The sequence below is a fragment of the Haliotis cracherodii genome, unplaced genomic scaffold (assembly GCF_022045235.1).
Source record: "Haliotis cracherodii isolate W230 unplaced genomic scaffold, xgHalCrac1.p SCAF_17, whole genome shotgun sequence".
In the NCBI taxonomy this organism is placed as follows: Eukaryota; Metazoa; Mollusca; class Gastropoda; order Lepetellida; family Haliotidae; genus Haliotis; species Haliotis cracherodii.
Genome location: NW_027266272.1, coordinates 2687161 through 2701772, shown reverse-complemented (window position 1 = coordinate 2701772; position 14612 = coordinate 2687161). Strand labels below are relative to the sequence as shown.

The window sequence follows — 14612 nt, the reverse complement described above, 5'->3', positions numbered from 1 at the left end:
ATCTCAGCAATGGTGTTTATTAAGCCGGTACCTTGCAGTCATCTCAGCAGTGGTGTTTATTGAGCCAACACCTTTCATACATCTCAGCAATGTGTACATGTATGGCTGAAGTTGTTTTTGTGAATTTCCACAAACAATGGCAGACATATCCAAATGCAGAGATATCTTTCCTGCATCCAATTGTATGCACATTAAATCTATTGCAATATTCAACACTCAGAGCCCGGTTGCAATAAAGTGACAAAACTCTTTCCATATCCAATAGAAATTGCTGCATAAAGCAGAGTCGATTGTACGATTCCAACTATATCATGAGCATGTGTTTGTGAATCACTATCAAATAGCAATGACACCAGGTGTTTGCAAAAGGGTGAGCCCCACTGATGGCACCATCAAAAACACATGCAAAGGCAAGTCAATTATTCACACCTTGCAACACACCTTCACCACTAGAACAGCCCCAGCCTCAGTTGGGTGTTCATCTTTCAACATATGGTCACTTTGCTCATCAGAAGACACAACAGAAACACACAGGTAGAAACTGTATGGATTTTATTGTCCTGTTTTAACAAGAACTGTACAATTGTGAGGAGCAACATGGAGGATAAAACAGACATTACTATGTACACAAGTCAAATGATCATCAAGTATAAATGCAACAAACACGCAGAGGTGACGCACGACTTGCATAGCGATACACTGTAACCTCTGTACTCGTGACTAGAACAGGAACCACAGACGATAATACTCCACGTCTCACTCACTCACTCACTCCCAGATCTCATCTCATTTGCATATTCCCATAACGAGGCTCACATTTAAAAGTATGGGAGTTACGATCACCTTAGCGCTAAGATAGCTTTGTATAAAAGACACCCAGGACCTGTTCCACAAACAATCTTAGCAGTATGACATTCATAAGCCTATAGTAAAGTATGGGAGTTGACAGCTGTAGCGCTAAGATAGCTTGTTGCAAGGGACCCTCCCAGGGCCTACTCGTAAAAAAATAATCTTAGCACTAAGCCAATGTGACTTGTATACATTAACAGAGTACAACAGTTGTAGTGATAAGACTCCTCTAACCAAACAAAGACTTACAACAGTTGTAGAACTAAGATTTGTAATATCCTACATAATAACATAAATGACCAAACGTTGTTGCAATAAGACTATACTATAACATTGCAACAACTTGGTCTGTGTTATAGTATAGGATAAACCTCGTCTCCTTGCAACAACTTTGTAAGTATGCAGTTTTAGCATCTACCACAACATAAACCTGCAAAACGTGGGTCATACAATCTCAGCATGAAGACCTTACTTCTGTTGCACCAAGAACCAAATTAAGTCTTAAGAATCCACCAAGGAAAACTTAACAAAAAAATCTAAATACTTGTACTAAAGTCTAAATGAAAGACATTTATCGCAATTTCAAATTTAATTCATGGCTAAATCTGACTAGGGTTTCAGTGCCAGAATGAGTTTGGATGCATTCAGACTGACATTCAGTGACAGGCATCTTCTATAACTCACTACCCTTCGGAATACCTGCACAAATCTGAACTAGCATCACATCGTCATCAACAGTTCCCCAGCGTATGCTGCTACATCCCTCCATGGGGGGACATCGTGTACGCCAGCTGGAGAAGTGCCGACTCGGATGTTTTGTAAATCCAGAAATATTTTGACTTGGGGAGATTTCACTGACTTCACCTGATCCCGGATGTGATACATCGTGTTCCCCTCACGAGACATATGCAAATGAGATGCTATCAGCTTTGTTATACATTTACAAGAAACACAACTTGTAGTGGAAGTCACCTTTCAAATGTCGTTAAACTACAACCGGCTAAGTGTTTGTTCATTCTGTCTCACTGATTTAGAAATGTGTGTTCAAAACAAGGACTTGGTGATGATAATAATTCACCCAGCTATGTAGATCTTTCAATAATCTAAACTCTAGTCTTTCCAGCCACTCCTGTACACACTAGGCCTACAATAATCAAGGACGATAATGCTTAAAAAAATAAAAGAACTGGTTCTCAGGCAATGACTTTTGAAAATATAGTGCGGTTCGGAGGTGATTTTCTTTGGCTCCCTACAAGCATACAAACTCCAATTGCCGCCATGACCATAACAGAGATACACAGTAAAGCAGTGCGCATGTAAAGGGAAGTGACTGCGTGCTATATTGGATCGAATTGTTTTTAAGTTTTAGAATTTTCTAATTTTTCTGCAAATTGAAAATGCTGATGTGGGTGGTGCCTGAGAACCAAGACGATTATTTTTTTTCGCTTAATGTAGAAACACGTGGCCTTGTAGAGTGACAAGGCAATAAGTGGTGATCCTAATGCAGGATAAAATCTACCCAATGTGAACACATTGCCGGCTTTTCCTAAATGGAAATAATTCAACAGTTGCCATGGTTACAGAATATCAATGCCATGTACAATTTACAAAGTCCCTCCATTGTAATGTCTGGCACGTTTCCTCAGTTGTTGTCCTACATGTGTGAATGCACATTGTGGTAATACTAGTTGGTCGGTGTTCACGTGTGTATCACAAATAGTCCAAGAGCATATCTGAACACAATACACAGAGAGATTAACACTATCATTCAACTCCGCCTCTGTCACCTGGCCAAGGGTTGAAGTAGGCTCTGCCCAATGAATGACAATGAACCAACCCATGTCCACCTCGTTATGGCAAACAATATGAGACTTGAATGAGAACAAATATAATCAGTGGAAACCCAATTCCATTTGTCCTACCAGTAACAAAATTCCATGCATGTTTATAAATACAGTGACTGCAACGTCCACAAAACACACGCACACTGAGCAGTTTGCGCTCAGTATGCCTTGTCACACATAATAAATTACACCTGAATATAGCTCTCCCACCCCATACAATGCAGGTACCCGCCCACCCCATAAACAAACTTTAAAACATTCAAACAGCGGATTGTAATAATGCCCATATGTTCCTTTTCACAATGCAAAAAAAATATAAATAACAAGCCCATAGGACATTTCATCATGCAGACAACAACATATCCGCAAATTTCAAATTCCACCTCCCTATTAAGGGAAGTATTTCCGCATGCCAGTTACAGCCATATTTCCCAACCAAATTTTATGTCCAGCATCTTTTATTTCACCTCCCTGACAAAGATCCTATTTCCCTATATACTATTATTTCCCCTTCACATTATTTCCCCATATACTGTTATTTCCCCCTCACACCTAGGATCCTATTTCCCCATATATTATCATTTCCCCTTCACACTATTTCCCCACATACTATTATTTCCCCATTTAATATTATTTCCCCTTCTCACATAGGATCCTTTTTCCCCATTTATTATTATTTCCCCTTTCCATGTAGGATCCTATTTCCCCATATATTATTATTTCCCCTTCACACCTAGGATCCTCTTTCCACATATACTATTATTTCCCCTTTCCACATAAGATCCTATTTTCCCATATATTATTATTTCCCCTTCCCACCTAGGATCCTATTTCCCCATATACTATTATTTCTCCTTCCCATCTAGGATCCTATTTCCCCATGCCACTTCCAGCCATAATTCCCTGCACAGTACATGTATGAAAAGACAAATATTAGTTTATTTATCTTGCAGCGCCAAAGATAAATTATCACACAAACAAAAACAGCACAAAAAACAATGTATAAAAGACACAAAAATGCTGATAAAAAATTGTCTCGTTTTTTTTGTCATCTTGGTTAATTACATTTCAACTGATTGTCACAGACATAGTGAGCACACTCACTCAACCACAAAATAGCACTTTGAGTACACAGCAATCTGTACAGGGGGTAGAACACAGCCATTGTGTTGTACAACATCAACTGTTCGGTATTTTTAGAAGTTGGTAAGTTATAGTATGGGGGACAACTGCTTTATTCTGTTATGATGCGACGTATGGTATAGATCCTTATATCCCTATCATGTATATATACCCTCATGATGTTCTTGTTAATCCTTATCAGATGTATATAACCCTGTATTGTGCTGTGTTGCATCATAACAGACTTAAGAAGTTGTCACCTATACAGTATCTTGTGTTTATTATACAATATAGTCACTGTGTTGTACAATATAGCCACCGTGTTGTACAATATAGTCACTGTGTTGTACAATAAAGCCATTTGTACAATATAGTCACTGTGTTGTACAATATAGCCACCGTGTTGTACAATATAGTCACTGTTGTACAATATAGCCATTGCTTTGTTCAATATAGTCACTGTGTTGTACAATATAGTCACTGTGTTGTACAATAAAGCCATTTGTACAATATAGTCACTGTGTTGTACAATATAGCCACTGTGTTGTACAATACAGCCATTGTATGGTACAACATGACCATTGTCAAGATTCCATCATGTTGTATAACATGCCATTGACCTGTAGAACATGACCACAGGATGGTAAAACATGACCACTGTGTTATACAAGATTGTTGTATAACATGTCATTGACCTGTAGAACAGGACCATTGGACAACATAGCCATTGTGTTATACAACATACTGTTGTGTCATATAACATGCCATTGGATTGTACAACATTGCCATTGTGTTATACGACATACTGTTGTGTAATACAACATACCATTGTGTCATATAACATGCCATTGTATTCTACAACACAACCATTGGATTGTACAACATGCCATTGTATTTGCAGCAAGGCAGTTAGCTACAGCAGAAGTAGGCAGGTCTATAAGAAGGCGATAGAGGGGACAAACCAAACAGGTGTTAGGGGCGTAAGAAACAGTAAACATAAAAGATGGAATACAGTTTTCAAAAGGGAGTCCAAATATTTTGCAAAGTACATCATATTTTTGTGGATAATTAATTAACAGGTATTATTATTAAACAAAATCAAGGTCCCACCCCAGGAATCTGCCATTTAATTTAGCAAGCTCAAAATGAATTTGACTGTTAGAATTTGACAATGTACTACTATGAAATATTTTTACATTATGCCCCGGTTCCAAATGCTCACAAAATGTTGACTATAGATTCAAGAAACTTGTCGGGACTGGGCACATCTGATCCACCTGTCGCCCTAGATGTCACACAACCCTCTGGTCTGACATTATGCTTGTTGTGAAGCACTACAGTAACCACTACCTTTGTGAGTCTAACGTACACTGCAAGCTTTCAATACCACAAGTTGAACATTTCCAATTTGTAAGACAAAGTCAACAACTAAAGCGTCAAAGCGTGAGTTCGCTGCCTTGTGAAAGTCTGGCCGCCAGCCACTGTTGTAAACTGAGGTCACACTCATGCACAGGCGGACCAGAACACTGCAAAGGGAGGTAACTCTATGGAGAGTCATGGCAGGCCATGGTCTAAACTATTTAAATTGTCTTGTGGCTTGTCAAGCTGTCTCACTTCATAGTTTATCCTTCAGAAAACGTACCTTGAAGCCAACACAAGATTCTGAATATAAAGCATAATTGGAACTAGAGCAAGCGGCATGCAATTATCTTTGGCATGATAAGGAAATACAATGACTGTAAATATTTCCGACCGAAACCCATGCTTCAAATTTGTCCTGGGTTAGGGCAACATAACCCTTACCCAAACACTACACAAATAATTTCTTAATACTTCTTGCCAGGGGTTAGGATTTTTGTAAATGTCGAGGCAGGGGTTACGGGCAGAAGTTTTACCAAATGATTTACACACAGTAAAACTGAAAACACTCACTCATAAGTCTATCACTACCGATACAATCCATTTGGCGGCAGCATTTTAGTAGTCTTGGCAATATTTGGTGTCGTCAATGATTGAAACAAAACAGATTCAAAAACAAAGAATAAATCTTACAACCATCGTAACAAGTATCCAGAACTGGTGGTTTGGGTTAAATTATGCAATAACACAAAATCATGAAAGATAAATATAAAGCAACAAACAAAAAGGAGAAATAGCAACAAGCACACATAGGCTGGGGTCCGGGGGGTACGCCGACCGAAGTAGAATTATGCCATTCAAGAACAGAACTATTCTCTAATGGTGAGTCATCCCAGCAACATACAACCCTCTGGCATTATTTAACTCTTTTGTTTACACAAACAATATATTAAAATGATAAAAACATTTTAGTTTTCTGTGAATGGACAGTGTATTCCTGGAAGTATTATTAAATGAATTAGTCAAAATTGGAGTGACGTACATTAGAATTAGTTCTGTTCTGGTCAATACACTGCGTTCCATTGGCCAATATTCAGGTTGACATGATAACCAATCTAATGAGATTCACAAAAATATATCTCTGATACATGTCTCCTAATTCTATGACCTTGTTACCATGGTTATTAAAAATGTAAGGTAATTACTATAGCAAGTACCACTAGTGCAGAAGTACTAGAGTTGATTTTGATTCAGTTTTCATAATAAAAACAATTGTCACCATGGGAATAATGGAAAGCGAATGGTAAAAAAACTATGGTTACAGAAAGAAAAACCATAGAAACAGTGATAACCATGGCAACAACGACAAAAAACATGGCAACAGGTGTCGCTTTGTACATTACACTAAGTAAACAATGAATATACCTTTCTAACACACATTCACACACACAAACCTCACACACCAGTCTCACACATTCACACACACAAACTTCACACATTCACAGCAGTCAGTAGGGTAGGATTAACATAATTTACTAGGGTTAGGATTATTACACAAGAGCTAAAGGTGAGATGCAATTTTCGTTGTTCTTGCATATTCCTTCGGGGAGTAGTATTTAAGAGAACACATCAACCGTATGACAACCGAGACATAGATCTGATATGTGGTAAGTAGTTTTAGGAATACTGATTCTTCAACAGATACTGTCAACATGGGGACAGGTCAATACAGGTGTGGGTTGCTCTCATAGTCAGATAAATCATGGTAGAATTGTCTCCCCTTACACCATCTGCCACCAGGGGATACAGTGAAGCTGGGACAGTTTTTTATTGTTCATCTTTAAAATGTGAAATGTCTACAGACTGCAATAATTAACTCACTAATGTATCAGGTCAAGTAAGGGAAGCTACATGGTATAAATAATTGAAAAAAATTCAAAATGTATAAAAAAAATAATTCTAAAAAAATATAATAAATGACATCAAATTTAATGTGGGTAAGGGGAGACAACTCCTCATAGCACTAAATATGCCACTACGACGGAAAGTAAAGACATATATACATCCCATAATACAGAACGAGCACACACACTGAAATATCACATACTGACGGTCAACAGCTACCTCTAGAGTATAGCTTCTCGTTAAGGAGACCTTTGGTACATCGCAATATATCGTTATAGCAATATCTCCAGTGTAGGGGTATGTGAGGCCATATGACGCCTCCTGAGAACTACTATCACTTCCAATCATTCTACATCCCCAACAACCTTCACACAGAAACATCACATGACCACTTGAAGAGTCATATGACTGAGTTCATAAATGTCGCCTGGTCACATGTGTAACACGACTACTTAATGTCTCATGACAATGTAACTTGGCGATTCACACGACCATTTGTAGAGTCACATGACAATTTCACATGACAACTTGTTCCGAAGTCCAGAGCGGAAGATTCGTCATTTTGCCACACTGCAGGACATCGTCCCGAAAGATCCTGTTTTGGCACAACATCTTCTTACGGTGTTCAAAGAACGCTGTATTTCTCCTCTAAAGCTACAAAACTGGTCACCACTTGTACCAGTGCCCTTTCTCTGACTGAACACATTTTGCAAAATGTGAATGTTTTTCACATGACAGCCCACCATTTTAATATATGGCAAGCTTCACATGACTCTAATCCCTGAATTTGAATGTGCAGATCCTTAAGCTAACCTTTTTCAGAGGGTCTGTTAGGGTTTTCTCCATCGATGAACTGTTTCCTTCAACTTGCTGTGTAAGTTTTTCTCCCAAACAGACCCTTAACTATAGATCACATTTGTCTTTGACCAGAATTTTTTCATCATCCATTCCTCCAAAAAATGGACAAGGCTAAAGAAGAAACATCTTCAATAAAACACCAGGTGTCGTTTAGATGGTTGCTTAGCAACATTGTTTGTTGGCATCATGGTCACAACTTCAAATAATGTTGTATTTTTTCAAACATGGAAACAAAAATAGAATTTTTGAGATTCTTAGAGTCATCACAACTTTGTTCGTGTGACTATTAATGTTAGTATTGTCATAGCAACCAGAACTGATAAGGAGGCAGGAGACAAGATGGCTGCAGTGTTGACATGGCCGAGACGCGGAGCTCTCATTGGGGCAAGGAGTAAAGGGGTCAAGGTCAGGTAGGACATGAGCGTCGGACTTCCTGTTCGAATGAGATCCTCCAACCGCCGAGCTTCGCTAATGCAAGCTTCAACCTGCAAAGAAAACCAAACACATCAGCATCGCATTTGTTGTTGATATCAGATCAATTTTGAGATTGAACAAGTGACCTGAATCTTTAGTTTACATTACAGTGTGTCAGCATGACACAACGTCTTACCTGGAGTTCTGTTGGGTCCTGCGTTACCGGCGCGATGAGGATAATGAGAGCGCCATCTACACCAAGATATCCAAACACATCACACTCTGCTACCATCAGGTGGTCGGACAGCATGTTGAGGAGAACAGCGACACTCATAGGACCACCACCCATCTCCTTTGCAGCAAACTCGGCTACTCGCGGGTCAAACAGCGCTTGGAGCTCGGCGGCTGAAGACACATAAAGACACTGCTTACAGCAAACTGAAGTCAGGGCAGCATTGATGATATATTCCCATTAAATTGGTTGGTTGGTTGGTTGGTTTGTTGTTTAAGGACGCACTCAGCAATATTCCAGCTATATGACGGCGGTCTGTAAATAATCGAGTCTGGACCAGACAATCCAGTGATTGACATCATGAGCATCAATCGACGTAATTGGGATCGATGGCATGCATCAACCAAGTCAGCGAGCCTGACCACCCGATCCCGTTAGTCACATTTACGACAAGCATAGTCGCCTTTTACGGCAAGCATGGGTTGCTGAAGACCTATTCTACCCCGGAATCTTCACGGGTCCATTAAACTAGTAATAGATACGAAAACCATGCATGGCAACTATTGAAGACAATGATACATACATAGTAGGAGTTCAACAGTTTCAGTGCTACACGGGAGAACATTGTAATGATGTAGGGAACAGTTCATTCTGTTAACACAGATCATTGTAACCATGCATGGATCAGTCCATTATGTCCCCGTCCCTATGGGAGATCATTGTAGCCATGTATGGAACAGTCCATTATGTCCCCGTCCCCATGGGAGATCATTGTAACCATGCATGGATCAGTCCATTATGTCCCCGTCCCCATGGGAGATCATTGTAACCATGCATGGATCAGTCCATTATGTCCCCGTCCCCATGGGAGATCATTGTAACCATGCATGGAACAGTCCATTATGTCCCCGTCCCCATGGGAGATCATTGTAACCATGCATGGAACAGTCCATTATGTCCCCGTCCCCGTCCCCATGGGAGATCATTGTAGCCATGTATGGAACAGTCCATTTTGTCCCCATGGCAGATCATTGTAGCCATGCATGGAACAGTCCATTTCTTAACATGAGATCATGGCAACCAATACAAAGGTAATGACCATTCTGTTAACATTCATTTTGTGACAATATTTTTTTCTTTCTGACCTCCAATCACACATGACAACCGACATCTTTGGCCAGCCCTCTGTCAAGCAGAGACACAACTAGTCAGACCTCCAATCACACATGACAACCGACATCTTTGACCAGCCCTCTGTCAAGCAGAGACAAAACTAGTCAGACCTCCAATCACACATGACAACCGACATCTTTGACCACCCCTCTGTAAAGCAGAGACAAAACTAGTCTGAGCTCCAATCACACATGACAACCGACATCTTTGACCAGCCCTCTGTCAAGCAGAGACAAAACTAGTCAGATCTCCAATCACACATGACAACGGACATCTTTGTCCAGCCCTCTGTCAAGCAGAGACAAAACTAGTCAGATCTCCAATCACACATGACAACGGACATCTTTGTCCAGCCCTCTGTCAAGCAGAGACAAAACTAGTCAGATCTCCAATCACACATGACAACGGACATCTTTGTCCAGCCCTCTGTCAAGCAGAGACAAAACTAGTCAGATCTCCAATCACACATGACAACGGACATCTTTGACCAGCCCTCTGTCAAGCAGAGACACAACTAGTCTGACCTCCAATCAAACATGACAACCGACATCTTTGACCAGCCCCCTGTCAAGCAGAGACAAAACTAGTCTGACCTCCAATCACACATGACAACCGACATCTTTGACCAGCCCCCTGTCAAGCAGAGACACAACTAGTCTTACTAATGACTCCTACAAAGCTATCTCACCACAGATAGGGCAACAGGCACCAGGTGGTGTAACTCCATGACAGTGTTTTGGTCGAAGCTCTGGACACTTGATGTGGGCGCAGGTGCTTGTCTTCGGTGAGTTAGCTGAAACGGACATAAAATCAGTAAGGACACGCATCGAACAAATGTTCCAGTCATTTCTGTAACTAAATCGGAATAGCAAGTCTTCTTTCATATGGCTATAGTTCATCCAAAAAAAATAGGAAGTTCTTTAACTTCGTTTGAGTAGAACATATAACAAATGTTATTGTTCACAAGATTTGAGAGTTTCTGATTTAACACAAGTCCTTGGCTCTCATCCCACACAAATAGACAAAGTCTGGAATTTCAAATACAGCTGACAACTTTTATAACAAACGCAGATTATTATTGTTCACTATAACTGTAGTTCCTTATAAGCAGTTCGACTTTCAGACATCCTGGATTAAGTCATGTGATTACTACATGCTACTCATGCACAGTATATATGTACTATGTGAAAGTTAACGTTCATGCTTAAAACTTTCCACTTCCGCTCTAGTTGTCGCATTTTATAGACAAAATATATCTACTTCAAAGGTTGGCGAGGTTGAGTATGGTTTTACGCCGCTTTTAGCAATATTCCAGCAATATCACGGTGGGGGACACCAGAAATGGGCTTCACACAATGTACCCATGTTGGGAATCGAACCCGTGTCTTTGGCGTGACGAGCGAACGCTTTCACCACTAGGCTACCCGACCGCCCCTACTTCAAAGGCTATTATACCGTTGTTAATTCAGGGTGTACATTGAGGACAGAGTGTCAGTATCTTAATCCCTTCCATCTCTTCAATTGTTTATGGCCATTTTGACAGACAGATTGGTGACCTGTGAGTTTAACAGTTTGTAATGAACTGAAACATTGACGTTGACCGATATACACAGGACCACAAAGTGAGGTCGTTATAGACATTATTTCCTTATCAGCATGTTTGATATATCCCTTATTATATAACAAAATATACCGGAAATCGATGGGGAATAAAAACCCTGTTCGTTAGGCTTAAAAAAAAGAAAAGAATTGGTTCTCAGTCAATGATTTTGAAAATATAGTGTGGGCAGGTTTTTTGTTTTTTTTCTTGTTCAAACTAGTATGTAACCAAATAAAGAGTTGTGTACCATCAACCTTGGAAAGGGCCTCCCTACATAAACTATTGATGCCATTACCATAACACAAGTTGTGCAGTAAAGGGAAGTAACTGTGTGCTACATTGGATCACATTGTTTTTAAGTATTGGGAATATTTTTTTTGGAAAATGGAGAAAAAACCTGAAACGTGTGGCGGACTTTATGATGATGCGGGCCGCGACTGAGAACCAAGACTATTATTAGTTTTAGCTTTATATAACAGAATTTACTGTACAATGAAACCTATCAGTCTGGATTCCAGCAATCTGAAACCTATTTCCAGACATTTATTTGAAAAACTTATGTATACACAAAACAAAGAATTATTCACTAATCTGTTTAATTCGTTATCTGGATTTCATTTAAAATGGTAGGGTCAAGCGAAAAGTGTCAACCGTTCCAGAATACACATTCACAACCAGCTGTTAGTGAAGTAAATGATTATGTTCAAACATTCATGTGCTGTACCTGTGAGGTTCCCGAAGGCGCGGCACTCCCCGCGGTAGTCCATGGTAACACGGTCGGCCAGGGCAGCACACTCACTAGGGTAGGTCTCCCCGTTGTGCCCGCACACGGTACCCGAATCTGCACAGTTCGTCTGAAGAACGATGGACAGGGTAGTGAATTTCCGTCAAATAACTAATACAATTCATTTCATTTTTGGAAGCTTGCGCAGCGTGTTTGCTGTTTACCAAGGGATCATTTCTATGTTTGTTTGTTTGTTTGTTTGTTTGTTGTTTAACGCCTCACTCAGCAATATTCCAGCTATCTTCATGGGTCGCATTTCTATGTGGAGATTTACGGAATACAGATAAGAGGGTGGTTAATAGTGGGTGACGGGGGTCAAGATTGTTTAATGTTTAACACTGGAATCAGAAGTATTCCACATATATGACAGCGGTCTATAAATAATCTAGTCTTGACCAGACAATCCAGAGATTGACACCACAAGCATTGATCTACACAATCGGGATACGAAGAAATGCATCAACCAATCAGTGAGTCTGACCACCTGATCCTGTTAGTCGCCTCTTACGACAAGCAAGGGTTGATGAAGACGAATTCTAATCCACATCTTCATCTAGGGGCCAAGGCTGTGTCTGTTGTTTATCTGGGGCTACCTCCAGGCAGTGTGGCAAGCCTTAGGTATAGTATGTTTACCATACCACTGCTATCACATCAAGTCTACCTACCATACAGTGCCCTCTATAGGCAGTGTAGTAAGCCTTAGGTACAGCATGTTTAGCATACCACCGCTATCACATCAAGTCTACGTACCATACAGTGCCCCCTATAGGCAGTGTGGCAAGCCTTAGATATAGTATGTTTACCATACCACTGCTATCACATCAAGTCTACGTACCATACAGTGCCCTCTATAGGCAGTGTAGTAAGCCTTAGGTATAGTATGTTTACCATACCATCGCTACCACATCAAGTCTACCTACCATACAGTGCCCTCTATAGGCAGTGTAGTAAGCCTTAGGTACAGTATGTTTACCATACCACAGTTATAACATCAAGTCTACCTACCATACAGTGCCCTCTATAGGCAGTGTAGTAAGCCTTAGGTACAGCATGTTTGGCATACCACCGCTATCACATCAAGTCTACCTACCATACAGTGCCCCCTATAGGCCAGTTTCCGTCCATGAGAGTACAGGAGACAGGCATTGGTGAACTCCTCTCCGTGAGTGTTGCACACAGGGTCGTGGATGTGGTTGTTGCAGTTGTTGAAGTCGGTTGCAGGAACTGAAACACATAACAGTACATACAACAGGATGAGTTGGAGACAATATTGAGTGAGTGAGTTGGGTTTAATGCTTTTTTTACACCGGCGTGTCAGATTGATGTGCGAGGAAAGCCTGAATTGATTCAGGTCTCAGACATTTACCACTTTGGTGAAACCGTTGAGCCAAGTATGGTGCTGACAAACCGAGAAACATAATCGGGTGAACCTGGAATTTGAACCCATATAGGTTCCTGTGGTGCCCGAGGATAGTGAGTGAGTGAGTGAGTGAGTGAGTGAGTGAGTGAGTGAGTGAGTGAGTGAGTGAGTGAGTGAGTGAGTGAGTGAGTGAGTGAGTGAGTTAAAATTTACAGTAGCATTGGCATTATTTCAGCCATATAGCGACGAGACCAAGTTGATATATTCAAAAGTGAGTCATAGATGCAAGGTTATATCTAAAAACAATTTTTCAAATATTTTGGGGTTTGAGTTGAAATATATATTCAGTATCTTCGCATCTTGTCGTGCATCAAATAAATCTCTGGATGCAGGTCTGAAAGATGACCACTGCCCTGAAAAGAATTAAAAATACCACAGAGGCAAATCAAGGTCACTTACTGCACTCGTGTTGTAGACAGTTCTTCCCGGTGATGCAGACTTGTCGCCTAGCAACACATCTAAGCCCCTCCCCACATGGATCATCCTGACACGGGTCGATGGTGCTGCACACGCCGATCTGTAGATCACTCTCCTGTAGTCCCGCACACCTAAACACAGAGGCCAGTGTACACATGGTGTAGAGTGAGTGAGGGAGTGTGAGATGGCGTTAACATGTGTGAGACTGTCATGTTTGTATGTTCTGATATCAGTGTGGTGACACATCCGTTATGAGAAATGATGGCTGCCTGGTAGGGCTGGGACGAGACCAAATTTACGACCCGGGTACCCACCACCCTATCAGCCGACCCTACCCAGGTATCCGCTGTAGGTCTAAAGATATAGGTACAAAATGTCTGATTGGGAATAGTTTGACTGTATCCCTGTACACAACGTATTTAGATACATATGAAACAATCTGGTCATGCATACATTGAAGTTGACTGAAGTTTTATCTTTATTCAAACACATATAAGTCAGAAGGAATGGGTGCATAGTCAGAAAGAAATGCGAACATTAGTGACTTGTAGTGTAACCATATAGTTCTAGATCATTTTTGTCATTAAACAATATATCACATGACAAACCACGGATCCGGGTAGTCCGTACTGTAG

At 40.6% G+C, this 14612-nt stretch overlaps 1 protein-coding gene across 1 annotated transcript in view; it reads right to left on the bottom strand.

The window, feature by feature from the left end:
* Window positions 1-551: 551 nt before the first annotated feature.
* The window catches only part of LOC139464828 (reversion-inducing cysteine-rich protein with Kazal motifs-like), a 105805-nt gene continuing 91744 nt past the window's right edge, over window positions 552-14612 (bottom strand). The window contains exons 18-23 of the mRNA XM_071246352.1: window positions 13960-14108; window positions 13231-13364; window positions 12081-12210; window positions 10445-10549; window positions 8548-8756; window positions 552-8422 (exon numbers count right to left, since the gene is read on the bottom strand). Of these exons, the coding sequence (XP_071102453.1) occupies window positions 8201-8422; window positions 8548-8756; window positions 10445-10549; window positions 12081-12210; window positions 13231-13364; window positions 13960-14108 (949 nt within the window). The 3' untranslated portion in view covers window positions 552-8200. The remainder of the gene's footprint in view (window positions 8423-8547; window positions 8757-10444; window positions 10550-12080; window positions 12211-13230; window positions 13365-13959; window positions 14109-14612) is intronic.